This window comes from Pygocentrus nattereri, chromosome 19 (genome assembly GCF_015220715.1).
Source record: "Pygocentrus nattereri isolate fPygNat1 chromosome 19, fPygNat1.pri, whole genome shotgun sequence".
In the NCBI taxonomy this organism is placed as follows: Eukaryota; Metazoa; Chordata; class Actinopteri; order Characiformes; family Serrasalmidae; genus Pygocentrus; species Pygocentrus nattereri.
Genome location: NC_051229.1, coordinates 20,836,651 through 20,854,916, shown reverse-complemented (window position 1 = coordinate 20,854,916; position 18,266 = coordinate 20,836,651). Strand labels below are relative to the sequence as shown.

Genomic DNA, 18,266 nt, shown 5'->3' with positions numbered 1-18,266 from the left:
CTTAATTGTGTGATACACTTGTCATCTATAATTCCTTAATGGTTAATGGTTTAGCCTATGTGAGTTCTTCATACCTCCTCCTCCTGTTAGTGTCTTGCTGTAGGAGCTGTTGCAGTCTCCATTTGAGGCCTGCACTGTAAAGTTGTACACGGCACCGCAGGGCAGGCCTTGCAGGGTGCAGGATGTGTTTGTGGTCTGGCAGTAGAGCGGTGTGGCGCTGTCTGACTGGGCAGTGGCGAAATACTGCACAGCTCCTGTCTGCGCTGCCCAGGATAACACTGCAATATCATTTGCACACTGCACATCTACAGACACATTTGTTGGCTTGCAGGGTACTGTAGAGCAAACATACCAGAGGGAAAGATTGATGCTGAACAGTGAAATCCTGTCCAAATTTTTTGATTTAGTATCTAAGCGCTTATGATGGGTGGAATTAACAAAGATTTATTATGAAAATAGGGTGGATTAAAATGCATGTGAATTAATCAATAAAAAGGCATTCAGTGATACAGTTACCTGATTACAACAGTTAAGATTCAATAAAATATGAGCCATGTTTCATCACACATCACCAAGGTTTTTCTATGAGAGTGGAAATTACAAATATCCTTTGATGAAAAGTGATATAAAGGCCCATAAATTGAAAAAAAGTGGTTATTCTATCAAATAATCGGATAAAAAATTATTTATATATGTATATTTTAAGATTTTAAGATAATAATTTATAAGTATATTTTGGCATCCTGCAAGGTGTATTGCTGAACTCCATTTTTGTTACTTGGTTCATTCATTGCATGCAGGCAGCAGAAGAGAAGTTCAAGTTAAATAATACACAAGAGATTAAATGTTAAATGATAAATGCTGCAAGATAACAAAACATACCCAGTAGAAAATATACCACTTTTGTCTACCACTCATCAATCTACATGTATTTTCATCACATTTCTTTTCATCAAAAAATATTTCTTATTCCCACCCTCATAGAAAAGCCACCTTGGTGATGAATGATAAAACATGGTTCATATTTTGTCAAATAAACACTATTTTGATAATAATAATAATAATAATAATAATAATAATAATGTTTACATCTTTCTTAAACCCAAGGTCACTTTACAACAGTAATAAAATACATAAATCAACAATGATTTTATCAGATAAACTATTCCCCATTCAAATGTTCAATGCTTATGTATTTATTAACTCTATTTCTAAGTCATAAAAATTTTAACAACTCAGTTAATAGATGTTGCTTGGCACCACTGTCTGTGTGCAGTATATTGAGTAACCTGTACACATAGTGTGTGTGTTATGGGGTGAGCAGGGTTTCAGAGTGTATTTTCTGCGTAAGGAGCGAGTGTTATGTGGCTGCCGAGTATCTCAGCTGAGTGCAAAGTGTGTTACCTGTGTGGAAAGTATGTGACTTGTGTGAAGTCTGTTATCTGTCAGCACAATCTAAGTTAGCTATGCAGAGCATGTATCAGATGCATTGAGTGTTAATCAAAATAATAATAGTGAAAACAAATGCTAATAAATTTGGGTCTGCAATGCATATAAACCAATTTGACCAGCAGGTGGCACCAGCCTGTGGAGGTTCCAGCACAGTGAATAATTTCCCAAAACTCTTGGTTTAAATTTTTAGAATGCCTTGTCTCTCCCTTCTCTAGTTACCTGTGCAGTGTGTGTATTAGGTGTTGGGATTATCTGTTACCCATGTGAAGAGCAGGGCTGAAATGAGTAACTGATAATTGAAATATTCAAAAACAGAAAAGCCATTTGAAAAAAGCACATTTACATTAATAACATCTAGCACTTCTATGAACAAACACACTTCTGTAGATAAAGATTTCTTTAGCAGGTGAAATACAAGACTGTCGCGAGCAACACAGAGACTGTGATTTGGCACAGCTTGACAAAATCTCGCAAGTCATGGTGACAGTATCAGTTTTAATTTCAGATCCTGTTCAAGTAAGTTTCCTACTGCTTTAGGTTGCTAGCTAACTAGTATTTAGAGTAAACCGGAAATCCTTGTTCACTAACTAGAGTTTAGGGCTGGGTGATATAGACCAAAAATCACATCTCGGTATTTTTAGGCAAAATGGTGATACACAATATATATCTCAGTATCTTCTATGAAGTGTCCTAAATGTTCAGTTGTAAGTCAAAGCCACATGACACTCTAGTATACTTTCAGGTGTACAAACAGCACTGCCAAAATTACACTCCCTCTGTTGAACTTTATGAAGCTTTATGTGGCATAAAGTTCTGATTTGAACCCCCAGAAATAAAGGCAGAGTATACGTGTAGAGTGATCAATCTGCTGATTATTTCAACGAAAATCAATCTTAAAAATAACTGCCAGTTTTAATTAGCTGCCAGCTTCTGTTTATGCCCCAGTGTATGCATGTTTGTAGTCTAGTTCATTAGGCACTCTAGATTTGTCCTGGCTAGATATTACCTAGCTAATTACAGACAATTATGGTATATTTGTTCAATATGACATTTCCAAAATCTTATTAAAAGAGAAACGAAATTTACATTGTCCAGTAATGATGAGAAAAAGGTGAAAGTAGAGATGTTTTACAGAAGAATGAAGTTATGTATTTTAATGCAACATCAAACTATAAATAAAATATATTTATATTCAATAAACACAGTATTGTCTCACCCTATTTATTGTTTGAAAATATATGAATTTACTGTAAAAAGTAATACCATCCAACCCTACCAGCATTGACTAAAAAGTTTTTATTTTTTAACATTTTTCTTTCTTTTCTTTTTTTTTAAAGAAAAGCCAGCAACCTATTCAGCGCTGCCAGATTGTGTAGCATTCTCAGTTTAGCATTTTAATGTAAATTGCTGTGATAATAATTATCAGAAATGTTTTTTTTCATTGCATAGTATTTTTTCTATTCAGTTATTTAAGTAAAATGTGTCTTAAGGTTTTTTTATACTTATAAAATATGTGAATAGTGCAGAGTGTGTCTCACCTGAACTGATGACCATAGGCTGGCTGGGCATGCTGGAGCAGTTGTTGCCCACAGCAACCACATGGACGTAGTAGGTGGAGCCACAGGTGAGGTTTGTGAGGGTGCAGGTGGGTGATGTACTCTGGCAGGAAACATTGCCATTGCTGCTCACAGCATTGACATAGTAGGATATCGCCCCCTGGCTGCGATCCCACACCACTACAGCTGAGCTATTAACACATACTGTTATCACGGAAATATTGACAGGAACACAGGGCACTGCAACAGAGAAATATTCCAGTCTTGTTAATACATATACTATTGGGCTCTACTAATGAGAATGTCAAAATCACTGGAAAACAAATTCATATTAAGGGGAACATTTGCTAAAGTTCTGCACCATCACAAACACTTAAAAACGTTAAAAACGTTAAAAACAGACTCACAAGTTACTAAAATGTTCAAAAAAACAAGCAGTGGCTGTCTTCATGACTTGGAGCAAGCTGTGGACTAGCCTTTAGCCTCTTAGAGCTGGTAGCATTGTTTGACTTTGGGAGCTAGTCGGAGGAACTGGACATTTTTGGAAAGGAAAGTGGGGAGAAATGCTAAAATATACCCAAAACATTGTTTTCTCCTACTTGGCAAAAACGAGCTTCCATATGAAAAGCACATAAACCAAATAGGGGTTAACATATTGCGCTGTTCTTATGTTTATTATGTTGTATCAAATCTTTTTAATGTTAAATGTAAAGAAACTGATCTTCTCTCAGTTTATTCCAATGAAAATAATGTGAACACATTTAGCACTCTCTTTGAATACAGAACACTATGAAAAGTTGGTCTCCAATAAAAGTTACCCTAAGATCAGTCCCCCTCCTCTTAACATAACTATAGTCATTACAGGAGAAGCAAAACCTGACCCCAGACCAGTTATGACCCAGCCTGCATGGATATCTCACCTGACTGCAGACTAGTGGGTAGGGTTGTAGTGGAGTTACACTGGTCGTTGGACACAGTCACTGAAATGCTGTAGTTCTTTCCGCAGGCCAGCCCACTGATGTTGCATTGTGAGCCCACTCCCACACAGCTCCGCAGTGGCCCAGAGGAGTCCAGCAGGGTGGCCGTATAAATGGCTGTGCCATTATTGGGCTGCCAGGAGACCACAGCAACACTGGACATGCAGTCTAGCACAGCAGAGACTGTAGCAGCAGAGCAGGGCCCTGTGGAAAAAAAAACAGTACCATACATTACACATATTATTCATATATAGCTATATTATGCCACTTAGTATGGTATCACTGGCATAATGACAACTAATGAGTAATGAATTCCATCTATAATTACATACATTTCTGACAATATTCTATTAAATATTCATGCAAAAATACATATTTATCTTCAGATATCTCCAAGTTAGCATGTAGGCTAAGTATTAGGGTTATGTTTTAATGATGTTCTCAGTCTGCAAGTTTTAATGTACTAGTAAAGCCCCCCACCTGTCTGGAGTCTAACAGGTAGACTAGGAGTACTGTTGCACTGCTGGTTGATTGCTGTGACAATGAGGTTGTATTCCTGGCTGCAGTGTAGATCAGGGAGACTGATGGTAGACAGGCTTGTGCGTAGAGACACTGTGTGGCCATCTCTGCTCCACCCATTCACCACATACACGTCTGCCCCGGCACTGGAGTTCCAGCTCAGTACAGCCCCTGCTGAACCACAGCCTGATGCTGACACCAGCCCACTGGGAACACATGGAGCTGAGAAACACACAGGAAGAGTTTAAAAACCAAAATTACAGCACTGACATCAAACAGTGCATCTGCCATTAGAAACAAATGAGAGTTATTCAAAATACACAAGGTACATATTGCGACCCAGACGAATAAGTGGTTTAGAAGGTGTGTGTGTTTGTAAAATTATAGATGCATCTCTAAGCCAGATAAAGTGGAAGGTGAAATTATATTGGGAGCTGAAATTAGGAAAACAGCAAAGTGCATTTTACATCAAATCAATTTCTAATGATTTTGCTCAAATCTTAACGCTTTAATTAAATGGACATTATGAAAAATCGATTGAATTTCCAGTGAAAGATCCTGTTTTTCAACTCCAGTACTGGGGAGCTACAGCACTGCACAAGGTAGTGTTTTTTCTGCTGTAAAACACCTGATTCAGAAAGTGAAAGACTTGATAACTAATTGATAAGATGTGCTATTTAACACAATTCAAGGCTATCAAATTCAAGCTCCTGAGATTTAGTTAAGCCATTTAAATTCAACTCGTTTCCAAACAAGAGAAGCAGTTCCCCAGGATGTTCCCCCGTTGTTACGTTTCTGAGTGTAATTAGAGACAAATTGTGCATAAGCAACATAGCATTTAGCTAGTCAAATGGGTGCTGTGTAATAGTTTAGATATTTAATAGTTTAGTTTACATCTTAATAAAAATCATAATTAGATATTTTCCCCAAAGGTAAAGCCCTAGATTAAGGTGTACCTGTAGAGATGTAAGCTGGTTGGCTAGTGTTGCTAGAGCAGTGGCCCATGTATGCTGTGACAGTAAAGGTGTAGTTCTGTCCACAGGCCAGGCTGGAGAACAGGCAACTGGAGGAGTTGGAGATACACATGTCCTCATGACCGTCTCCTCCTCGGACAGCATGTGCAATGTAGTAATCCACACCCTGTGCTCTCCGCCAGGACACCACAGCAGAGCTTGTTCCACATGTCATATTGACCGCTATACCCACTGGCTCACATGGCCCTACACAAATGACAAGATGGGAAATTTTAGAGAGCACTGAGTATTTTTATTACAGAAAAAAAGGACTTTTTTTTTTTATTAGGACTTTTATTATGACATGCGTTTACAAAAGAGCCACCAGGGTATTGAAAAATAAAGAAAAACCCAAGTGATGGTCAGCCCTTTCACAAATGTTAGAAAAAAAGTAAATTTAGAGTCATAGTTAGAATGACTCAGTTTACCATGTCAGGTGAAGAAAACCATGAAAATGTTTATTTATTTCAAAAGAATTAAATTAGTTTGGAAAACATGAAGTTAAGTTCAAGGATAATCACTTTCTACAAGTGTGTAAGTATATGTTTAATTTGAAATTAGTCTGAAAAGTCAGGTGGCACAACCATAAGTGGTCGAATGGCACAACCAACTGAAATAGGCAATTAATAGCCTTGATAACTATATTCAAGATATGAAATGACTCACTGGACTGGAAGGTGGTGTTAATGACAGTGGGGATCTGGCATTGCTGGTTGATAGAGATGAGAGTGAGGTTGTAGCTCTGTCCACACAGCAATGACACATTGCACTGGTTCTGCTGGGTAGAACATGAGTTGAAGTGACCTCCTGACCCCAGGACTACAGCTGTGTAATTATCCACCCCTGCGCTGAAGGCCCAGGAGAGCAGGGCAGTGTCTGTGGCACAGTCCACTTGAACAGAAACACTTGAGCTGTCGGGCATGCAGGGAGCTGGAGAACAGCAGGGAAAAGGTTATGATAGAGGTAATATAAAAGGATATAAAATTCGTCAAGATCACTATGCAAACTGTCAGGCATCACAGGATGCCTGTGATGATAAATAAAGAATATGAAGTGTAAAAATTTTGTTTAAAAATTTGTCTAAAGATTTTTTGGGGGGTCGGGGTACCAAAACTACCATTAAAAGCAGATCAGAGGTATTTAAACGCTTCAAATGTTGGAGTGCTAATTAGTACTGTGTTATTTTTTGCAGTTTTTGCAAAATGACAATGAGAATATCACTCACTTAAACATTTTGAAAAGCTAGTTATGATGGGCAGTGTATTTTTATCCTGAAAGATTTTTACAACTATTTTGAAATGAAGTATTAAATATTTAATATAAAAAGTACTTGAAGGGCATCTTGCACATCTTATACTTCTTTCCCTTCAAGGTCCACTTATGACTATTGTGTGGTTTTATATACCAAAAAGTGGTCATAATTCATTTTTACATTAATTTTCTAGCCTCTCTTTATCTCTTGCAATTAAACAGGTCAGGATTGTGTGTACCTGGGTGTAGCTAAACTGCTGTAGGCTGAATAGGTGGATATATGTAAATGAGTTCGTTTTTGTGACATCACAAAAACAATGAATTCCAAATGGGCTGTTTTTGCAGCATAGTTTCCATGTGTAGGCTGTATGGTCTGGGGAGTGAATTGTACATTCTGAAACTTTAACAATATTTACTTAATATTTCAAACTCCTTTATTTCAAAAAGGCGAAGGAAATTCGGTTTACTCCCTTTAAATACCACTCACTGTGATCACATCAGCTATTTCTACATAGAAATGGCCTTTCTTCTTTTAACTACTAGCTGATTATAATATAATATTATTAATAACACAATTCCATTAGATCTTTCTATGTGAACTACCCACATATGTGAACTATAGTATAGCTGCTTCTCCAAGATTCTGAGGGTAGTACAGATTTTATGTAAGGTTCTAGACACAAACCTCTTTTTTACTGCTAGAAATCTGAACAAACTGCATGCATTAAATGACATGGATCAGAGTTTCTCAACCACTGGGCCAAGGACCACAAGTGGGCCGCAGATCACCCTCTGCTGGTCCTTGGGCATGTAAAGAGGGGGCCAGTGGTCCATAGTGGACCTGTGATGACACTCTGTCATGAAAATCTCAGTGAAACAATAATTGACTTAACAATAAAAGCTAATTTTTTTGCAGACCTGCAATAATAGTTCACAAAGGTAGCTTCAGCGATTTTTGTGTCCTTTGCCTCTTCAAACATCTGACCTTTCAGATGTCCACTCACCAATATTCTGCTGATATTTTATGTTCACTAACATATATCACATACTGCAAGGGTAGACACTCAAACATCACCATGTTAAAGAAAAAATTCTAAGCAAACTTTTTTTTTCATTTTTAAGCAAAATCACTGAGTTTTGTTTTCTTGTGGGCCTTCTTGCTTTCTAGTGATAAACAGGTGGGCTTTGAGGTGGAAAAGTCTGAGAACTCCTGGTATAGATAATGACCTGGTTATGTTAAAAGGGACAGATCCACTAATATTTTGCTAAATCACGAACTGTTCTGAGGTTAAAAAGTAGCTGTCAGAATTAAATAAAAAGGGGCAACGGCTGTTCAGCACTTGTAATAAAATGAAAGGAGCCGTCACTGCTTTAATGTGTTTTTGCCTCAGTGCCTTTGCTTTTTTTTAAAGTAGGAGTTTCCCTTTCAAAGGGCTAAATATCAGGAGAAGATTATTCTGATGAAGAACTTTATTCTGATTTACTAAGGTTGATAGTAAATACTGTCTGTACGTTATTTAATGCCTGAGAAAACCTTATTTTTGCCATTAATATGGCTGTCACTGTTGTGCTTGAGAAAGCTAAAATTTACAAGTCAGATTCTTTTTTTTTTCAAGTTCAATGAAAAAAATGGGAATGCTCACCATATCATGGTCAGGATGAAGAGAATAAAAACTGAACCTATTTGTTTCAATAAAACAGTGGTTTAAACTGATATTTCCTACTGTGGTTATATTTTACACTCACCAACAGCAGAGGTATCTCAATAATGATCTTACAATTTACTTTCCCACACTATTGTGAAACTCCTTGACTTTGCAATTACTGCTTTGCTAGCTACTTGTTATCTTATTTTCTCAAAATAATGATGAATTATCTCAAAATAATCACACTTTTTGAAAGAGTAATAACTTGTTCTTCAGCAGTCAGTCATAATTCTGACATACTGTGTCAAAACCTCAAGAAAATAAGTCACTATGTCAATTAATGAGTCACAAGTTGAACCAGAATCAGAGAATAAAGAATGCTTTTTCTCTTGTATTTGCTGTAAACAGGATTTCAGTCAAACACGTGTATATTGCGCTACTCATACAGTATGTTAATTATGAAGTTGCACCTCTGTTCATTTGCATGATCTAGCCACCTCCAGTGACGCAAAATGTCAGTTGACCAGTTTTTAATTAATCAGTAATTAGGGCCTCTTTTAGTAAATCTGGCCCAAAATGTGCTGTTCTTGTCTTTGACTGGACAAACAGAAGTGTCAAAAAATAAGACATGACAGCAATACTTTTGACTGTGTATAACTGGCATCCTGACCTGTAAAGAAGGAGTACACGGCACTAGGTGCACTCATGCAGTTGTCTTTAGTTGCTATAACAGTGACATTGTACTGAGTGCTGCAGTGTAGGCCTGTGAGAGCACAGCTGGAGTTTGTGCTGTTACACTCCATTCCAGAAGAGGATGCCGCATTGGTGACGGCCCTTGCAGTGTACACAGCACCCGGAACACTTGAAGCATTCCATGACACAGTTGGAGTGTTGGTGGAGCAATTAACCACAGCAGTGACGGAGCTGGGAGGACAAGGCGCTACGAAGAGATGGAGAGAAAGAGAACAGTAAAAAAGATCAAGAACGAGACATTGTGGGATAGATACTGTTTAAAAAAATAACAGAAAATTATATGTTATATGTTATATATAACAGACAATTACATAAAAACTAGTGGTGTCAAAGGTAATGTGTTAATAATGCAATAAATTATTAATGCCATTTATTTTGTATTATGTATGTAGTTACTATATATTCTCATTCAAATACAACTTTTAAATGTCAAGACATTCCATTACTGGCTATCTTGATAAAGTGGATACATTTTCCAGCTACTGCCATAGTATATTTGTGTAGCACTTAAGCAAGCAAAGCTCAGCACTGATACCAGCAACCCCAGCAATAAAATCTTTCTTTAGGGTCAATTTGAACAAATAAGATAAATGTGATCAGGATTATCTACACAAAATAATGCAATTAATTGCAATTAATTATTTTAATGATTGACACCCCTATTACAAACACAACATTATCTCTCAATTTCACTAACTGAGACTGAAGACTTTTCCCAAACCACTAGACTTGGTTTGGTTTCTTGTTGTGAAAACAATTTGTAGTGCATATAGTTTCACACAATTGTTAATAAAAGAAGACTTTGCAACTAATAATATCTAAAACTGTTTTATCAAATATCTGAACAGAGAAAATCTTGTGAATCTTTTGTTAGATTTTGTCCTGATTTCTATCATGGTCATGCTCTGTCTAAGTAGAGTCACAGTAGACTTACACAGTGGACTTAAATACTGTTAGAATCATACAGTACCATACCTTATTTTTCTGTTTTAACCATACCTGTGCTGGCTTGCCTGATGGCGCTGCTTGAGCTATTGCAGCTGTCACCCACAGCAACCACACTGATGTCATAGGTCTGTCCACAGCCAAGGGCGGGGATAATACAGGAAGTGTAGGCAGAGTAACAGCTAAGGAGATGACCAGGGAATGTCACAGCTTCAGCACGGTACATTAGTGCTCCACTAGTAGGTTGCCAGACAACACTCAGGTTGCCTGATTGGCAGGTAAGTAGTTGGAACTGCACAGTCTGAGGAGCACAGGGAGCTGAAGAATAAAGAATTTTAAAAAAGTAATTCAGCAACTTTAACCATTTAAGTAACCAGTAACTTTTATGCCATTTATATTCACAACACCAGCCCACGTACACTGCACAAGGTTAAAGTAAGTTTGGATATTTCTGATTTGAGACTCCCAATACAGATATTCTGATGCAAATCATAGAATTTAATAACACTCTTTAGAGGACTTACATTAGCTACTACAGCACTTATGAGTGAAGAGAAAAGGCAAACAAGAGGCCAACTGTCTTGCTTGACTTGAATAATAATGAATAATGAATTTAATGTTCACTATGCCTTCTTGATGGATTCTTCCTTCTGTTCTGCTTTCTTTTCATGAATGTGACTTTAGGACACTACATAAGGACAGTGCATGATCCACCTTGATCTTAGTGAGGTAACATCCTTTAAAGTTTAGTTTCAGTCCTGTATTTTGAGTTCAGTTTCAAACCTTATACTACAGATCATACTTGTTCAGTTCCTACCCTAGTTACGGTCCTAATCTAACACATTGAGTACATCTGGATATACTGGTAAATCAATCAGCCATCAGTCACCTGTTTTCAGAGTGTATGTTAAGCTCTTCCTCCCAACACAATCCCCTCCATATGCTGTGACGGACACATTGTATGTCTGCCCACATATCAGGCCGCTGATGTCACAGGAAGTGCTGCTAGAGTTGCAGGTCAGTGTCAGTCCACTACTGGGCTCTGCTGATGCGACATAATATGCCACAATACCGCTAGATGGATTCCAGGCGACTGAAGTTGTGTTCGAATTACATGTTGCCGTCACATTTAGCCCAGTGGGAGCACAGGGTGCTGAGAGGAGGCAGGGTAAAAAGAGATAAAGGAAGTTTATTAAAAAACAATTGACACTGAATTGTCAATGTCATAAAACACCATGTCCCTATTAAAACATGTGCAAAATGTCCTTTGTTGGGTTTCCTGTTTTATTGTATTTTGTGACCAGGAGACAAGTGCAACATTGGAGCTGCAGACCACTGAGGCTTGGAGGTTGGTGCTGGGGCAGGGTGCTAAAATAGTATTACAAAATCTTTGAGTTGACTTGCTTTAACACTAACTAGTTGGTTAAAGTAAGAATGTTCCTGAATCTAAATGACCATAACATAACACAAATGGATTGGTTCCCTACATCTAGTCCCAATGTAATATTTACTTTCCAAGTAATGGATATTATGAAAAAATGCCCAATCCGTCACCTTAAATGACAAGTTTCTATTATCTTCATAAAAACACAGTCCTGGCTTTTCTGCAATTTGTAACATTTATTACAGTTATATTATCTTAGAATACAGTGCATTTATCTCTGACAGGCCTGTTGGAGCAAGAAAAATACCAAAATGTGAATCCCTCCAGGTTTGAGAAATTACTTAAACTTTTTAAATTGGCGTAATGGCTCTAATTCTTCAATGCTGCATAAAAATACGCTTTCAGAATGATATACAAACTATCCCACTGCTGTTGGATGATGTCAAAATGAGCAACACAACTGATTCGAGCCCACTTGTTGAATCAGCTTTGTGGAAAAAGCATGCTTGCACTAGTCCCTTATTTACAGGTATTCTGTAACAATACCATCAATGTTGATTATAATTAATCATTAAGTAACTATTAATTAGTTAATTTATTATTCACAATATTTAACTCTTTTTTTCCACAATAATTTTTTCACAGTAAAATGTTGTATTCAGCACTTTAGTGTAAAATTTAACATTTAGTGTTGTGTTAACATTCAAGATCTACTTTACAGAATTATAAAAAAGTGTAAACATTTTTAATGAGAACATTGCGTGAGCTTTTGGTCATATTTGTGCAAATTAAAAGCAAATTTAGATTGTCTCTAAAATGTGTATTTTCATTGAGAAAATCATATTCACTGTATTGCCAAAAGTATTCACTTGTATGCCTTCACGCACATATGAACTTGAGTGACTTAACATTCTTAATCCATATGGTTTAATATGATGTTGGCCCACCCTTTGCAGCTATAACAGTTTCAACTCTTCTGGGAAGGCTTTCCACAAGGTTTAGGAGAGTGTTTATGGGAATTTTTTAACCATTCTTCCAGAAGCGCATTTGTGAAGTCAGACACTGATGTTGGACGAGAAAGCCTGGCTCGCAGTCTCTGCTCTACTTCATCCCAAAGGTGTTCTACCTGGTTGAGGTCAGGACTCTGTGCAGGCTAGTCAAGTTCTTCCACATCAAACTCAGTCATCCCTGTCTGTATGGACTTTGCTTTGTGCACTGGTGAGCAGTCATGTTGGAACAGGAAGGGGCCATCCCCAAACTGTTCTCACAATGTCGGGAGCATGAAATTGTCCTAAATCTCTTGTTCTGCTGAAGCATTAAGAGTTCTTTTCACTGGAACTAAGGGGCCGAGCCCAACTCCTGAAAAACAACCCAACACCACAATCCCCCTAAAACCAAACTTTACACTTAACACAATGTAGTCAGACAAGTACTATTCTCCTGGCAACCGCCAAACCCAGACTTGTCTATTGGATTGCCAGACGTAGAAGTATAATTCATAACTCCAGAGAACATCTCCTCTGCTCTAGAGTCCAGTAATGGTGCTTTGCACTAGTGCATTCAACACTTTGCATTGCGCTTGGTGATGTAAGGCTTGGATGCAGCTGCTTGGCCATGGACCCTCATTCCATGAAGCTCTCTACACTGTTCTTGAGCTGATCTAAAGGCCACATGAAGTCTGGATGTCACAAACTGCTTCACACGGGGGGCAGGAGTCAAGTGCAGGTTTAATTCCGGATGCAAGGTAGGTAATAACAAGCAGGGGGTCAGAAATCCAAAAAAGTAGGCCACAGAAAGCAGACAAATCCAAAGAGGGCAAATCCAAAAGAGTAGTCAAAAACAAACCAAGAGGTAAGGTAAAAACACCAGAAAACCAAATCATAAACATAAACGCTCAGAATTGTGGAAAAACCAAACAAGACTTCGCAATGAGCACCTGCAAACGCAGGGTATATATACACAAGATGGCAGACTACAGAGGTCAAAGGATCAAGAAATGCCTAGTATTCAGGAGACGGTGACCTCCTGTGGTGGGGAGGAGAATGGCAGGCGGCTGATGTGACACTGGAGGTCTGTAGTGACTGACTCTGCAGAAAGTTGGTGACCTCAGCCAGTCATATTACGTGGCCGACCACTTCGTGGCTGAGTTGCTGTCATTCCAAATCCCTTGTACATAACTGTTCATTACACACTACAGTGAGCAAAGTCAAAACGCTTTAATGTCTAAATATTTTTAAGATTATAACGTCTAACTGAAGCCCTAGAAGTACAGAGTTATTATTCCCTATGACTTCCACTTTGTTATAATACTACTGACAGTTGACTGTGGAATATTTAGTAGCGTGGAATTTTCATGACTGGACTTGTTGCACAGATGGCATCCTATCACGATACCTCGCTGGAATTCACTGAGCATTTGAGACAAATGTTTGTAGAAGCAGTCTGCAGGCCTAGGTGCTTGGTTTTAAACACCTGTGGCCATGGAAGTGATTAGAACACCTGATTTCAATGATTTGGATGGGTGACTGAAAACTTTTGGCAATAGTGTATACTTATTCTGTATACAGATCATATATAGTGCAAAGCATGGTGAATACATATGCTAATTGATATTGTTTTGATGTTATTTTATATAGCACTTTCTTAAATGCAAACTCTACATTAATGTTGGAAAAATTGCAACTTACGCTTTATGGTCACTTTATTAGAATGCCTCACCATGAAGCTCCACCTTTCTGGTGTACAGTTAGAGACTATAGCTAATTTTGGATACACAGTTTGTGTTAGACATCTTCTAGCCATTTAGACATTTTATGAAAATGGTTCACACTTGTATCTCGTCTAAAAACGCATGTGCATTTGAGGAAAGACCAGACAAAATGTGGTAGCATCCCACAAAAAGCATGTTGAGGTATTACGCATGCAACTGATTACACATTCAAATCGGTTTGCCAAAGCCCAAGGAAGCTGCAGCGACCATTATCCTCCACCTTCTAAAACCAGGTGTAATTATGCCACAGAGTCTCAAACAACATGCTGTTGCAAGACTTCCTTCAACAATGGCAGCAGACATGGCAGCGCGAGCCTCAAATGTGCTAAAAGAATGTTTACGGTTTAAACTCTCAGGACCAGATGTACATGTGCGAGAAGTCTCTTGGACTTTTAAACCCCGGACCTCAAATCAGTTAGTGGTGGGGTTATATGCAGTCATAGTAAACTGAATGTCAACTACAAACACTTTGTGGATCTCAGCACATTTTGTACTGCATTTACGCTTGTATATAAATGCGACCCTGGGGATATGTGTACATTAGGTTCTCTCTCACCGGAGCGGAACTGAAGGCTGGAGGACTGTGAGCTGTTACAGACGTCTGTTGAGGCTACCACCACGGCTGAGTAGTTCTGCCCACATTCCAGCATGACTACGCAGGAAGTGCCACTGGTTGAACAGAAAGCGACACGGCCGTTCCCCGCCACAAGCTTAGTGTTATAGACCACAGCACCAGTGGCACTCCCCCAGGAAATGTTACCAGTGTTCGTGCTACAGTCCACAGAAGCCGACACGTTTACCGGGACACATGGAACTGTGAAAAGAAGGCAAAAATACTTTTTTTTAATGACTCAGTTTCACTTTAGAGGTAATTCCTCTAGAGTTAATTTAATGGGCCTACATCCTTGTATACCTGGTACCGATTCTGATGTTCTAGCATTTGAAAATTAAAGCGTTTGCTATGGTAGGTAATCATTAGTAAAATTTTAAAGTCCATATAGTCCACATATGGAAACAGGAGCCTACAGCAGTTTAACCCTACCCATTCAGACCGAAGTTAAAAGAAGTGATTCAGCCCACACTGCTTTTTGAATGAGGAAACAACACAGATGCAGCCAATCACCTCTGTTGAACTTAGGTGTATTAGTAATAAAGGCACTGAAAAAACAACTTGTGTACTTGAAATGAATAAAGATCGGAAAATGAGAAAATTAACCACACAACATCACAATCATCTTCAGTGCACTGCAAGGAAAACGGTAAAATACAAGGAAAATGGGCCCTTCTAAAGTTTTACACATGATAAATTTGGAGCATGTATAATCACAGGTATAATCAGAGTCAGGGTGAGAATCGTTTCAGATACGTTTATCTGATTTCCTCATTTAGGCTAAAGATTTTAATAAATGTTTAATACAGTGGTGCATTTCAAAATAATTAATTTAAGTGCACATTCAGGGAAACAATCTACTTTAACCCCTTAAACGGTCAGGAGCTGTCGGCTAATCCAGGATGGAATTCCTTCCTCCGATACCTTAAGAATACCTTGGAAATATTGTTTTCCATGTAATTATAGAATAAAAAGCCTGGGAATTTAAATGCTTAAAAAGAACAAAGCCTTAAAACATAAAAATGAGTTATTAACTAACAATGCAGTTAAGGCTGGTACACAAGTACGCAGTGTCTTGTAAGTGGAGCACCATGCACTCGAAATCCAAAGAATAATGGTATTTTGATGAATGCTGGAAAATGGTTTGGATAGAAGAAAGGGGGGGCGTCACCTTGTCCTCTCTCACCTGTTCTTATTGCTACGGCAACGCTGGGGTCACTGGGACAACCACTGATCAACGTGACCACAGTAACAGAGTAGGTTTCACCGCAGTGCAACTCAGTGAAAGAGCAGCTGGTGGTGTTTGAAGCGCAGGTGTGCGTGTGCCCATCAAGGGCAGTTGCTGTGGCAACATAGGAATCAGCCCATACAGCTGGAAGCCACGAGGCTATGCCCTGATTTCCCTGACACTGCAGAACCACAGAGAGGTTAGAGGGAGCACAAGGACCTGCAGAGAGAGAGGAAGAGAGAAAGAAACAGACATTCTGTCCATTCAATCTGACTCAAAGTTACCTGTGTATCTGTGTTACAGCTGTGTAACTGCATGTGTGTTACCGGTGCCGTATTACAGAAACGTCCTGTCTTGAGTCCCAAGTTAAGATCTGACAAGGTCAAGATAAGTTAGGACGTCACTGTAAGGCAGCTCCTGGTTGGTAACTGCACTTTTGTCACAGGTGTGTTGTACTTGTGCTGCAGGTGTCTTATGTTTCACCTGCATTACAGATATATGTTTGTTACAAGTATCTATGTGTTACAAGTGTGTTTTTCTACCTGTTTCACATTTGGGTATTGCACCAGTGGTACAGGTGTGTACCTCTGTCATGGGTGTGTTGTGCCTGTATTACAGTTGTGTAATTGCACCTGTGTAAAAGTGTATATTGTTATATATGTTATTTTCAGTCATTTCAGCCATGGTTATAATGCACTATTCTATGTTGTTATGTGATGACACAACAGCATAAAGACAGACTGGCATGAACAAAGCTATTAAGTGATAATCTATATTATGGAGGGAAGGTCGTAGAGTGAGATTTTCCCAGTGTTCAGAGGGAAAATCAAATACGGCGATCTAAGTACACTGGTCATATTTACCTGCATGTTCTCTGTGTTACAGGTGTGTGTGTGGGTGTATGATAACAGATGAATTTGTACCAGTGCCATAGGTGCATATGTATGCCTGTGTTGAAGGTGTATGATTTTGTCAATGTTACAGATGTAGGGCAACTTGATTTAAGACGGAGCAAAATTTGATCTAGACACTTTTATGAATGATTGTTGTCAAAGTAACTTTGTTCGTCATTTCTGGGATTTTTTGCACATAGGTTTTTACCATTAAGTGGAATCATTGAGAATCTACAAATATTTTCTTTTTTTCAATTTTAAAACAGTATATAATTTTGTGTTGTATTTTGACTAATAACACAAAGCTTGAGAATGAAAAGACTAGACATTATTTGACACAATACATTTTGTAAAAACTCAGACTGACAAATCGATGCAATGTTCATTGGTGGGGTTTTCATGTTACTACCAATATTGCCCCCTAGTGGGGACGAATGCCTTATCCAGCACCAAGTATCATGTACATTCTAAACCTAAGCACAGATATGGATTAGCTCAAATGTAAATGGACATTGTTCTTAAGTGAGGCATTTTTCCCCATTTTGCCTCACATTTCATCCTGTGATACACGTGGAACTTGGTACCTTTGTTATAATTGTTTATTCATTTCTGTGTTACAGGTGTGCATGTTGTACCTGTGCTAAAGCTAACTGCTGTGCTGCGGACTCCCGAACAGTTGTTGGTGTAAGGCGTCACAGTGATGTTATAAATTTGCCCACAGTGCATCTGGCTGAGCTGGCAGGTGCTGGTGGTGGAGTTACACTGTTTAACATCTCCATCCCTCCCCAGTGCCGTCACACTGTACAGACTCACACCTGCTGTGGGTGCCCACACCACCACTGCACTGCTGTTAGAACACTGCCACGAGGCGCTCACATTCTGCGTGGCACAGGGCACTGCCGAGAAGACCACAGGGATTTAAACACACATACAGGTCTAGTTTTTATGTAAAAAAACAAAAAAAAAACAAACATAACTGTTCATTACACACTACAGTGAACAAAGTCAAAACGCTTTAATGTCTAAATATGTTAAAGATTATAACGTCTAACTGAAGCCCTAGAAGTACAGAGTTATTATTCCCTATGACTTCCACTTTGTTATAATACTACTGACAGTTGACTGTGGAATATTTAGTAGCGTGGAATTTTCATGACTGGACTTGTTGCACAGGGGGCATCCTATCATGATACCTCACTGGAATTCACTGAGGTCCTGAGAGCGACCCATTCTTTCATCAATGTTTTTGTAGAAGCAGTCTGCATGCCT

The 18,266-nt window shown here is 38.6% G+C and overlaps 1 protein-coding gene across 1 annotated transcript in view; it reads right to left on the bottom strand.

Moving 5' to 3' along the window:
• Positions 1-18,266, bottom strand: part of fndc7rs1 (fibronectin type III domain containing 7, related sequence 1) — a 56,147-nt gene that overhangs the window by 8,908 nt on the left and 28,973 nt on the right. Inside the window, exons 27-38 of the mRNA XM_037531243.1 lie at positions 17,633-17,893; positions 16,063-16,323; positions 14,823-15,080; positions 11,002-11,265; positions 10,167-10,430; positions 9,085-9,354; positions 6,184-6,447; positions 5,461-5,724; positions 4,466-4,726; positions 3,929-4,189; positions 2,991-3,248; positions 75-335 (exon numbers count right to left, since the gene is read on the bottom strand). Coding sequence (XP_037387140.1) covers positions 75-335; positions 2,991-3,248; positions 3,929-4,189; positions 4,466-4,726; positions 5,461-5,724; positions 6,184-6,447; positions 9,085-9,354; positions 10,167-10,430; positions 11,002-11,265; positions 14,823-15,080; positions 16,063-16,323; positions 17,633-17,893 — 3,147 coding nt within the window. The remainder of the gene's footprint in view (positions 1-74; positions 336-2,990; positions 3,249-3,928; positions 4,190-4,465; positions 4,727-5,460; positions 5,725-6,183; positions 6,448-9,084; positions 9,355-10,166; positions 10,431-11,001; positions 11,266-14,822; positions 15,081-16,062; positions 16,324-17,632; positions 17,894-18,266) is intronic.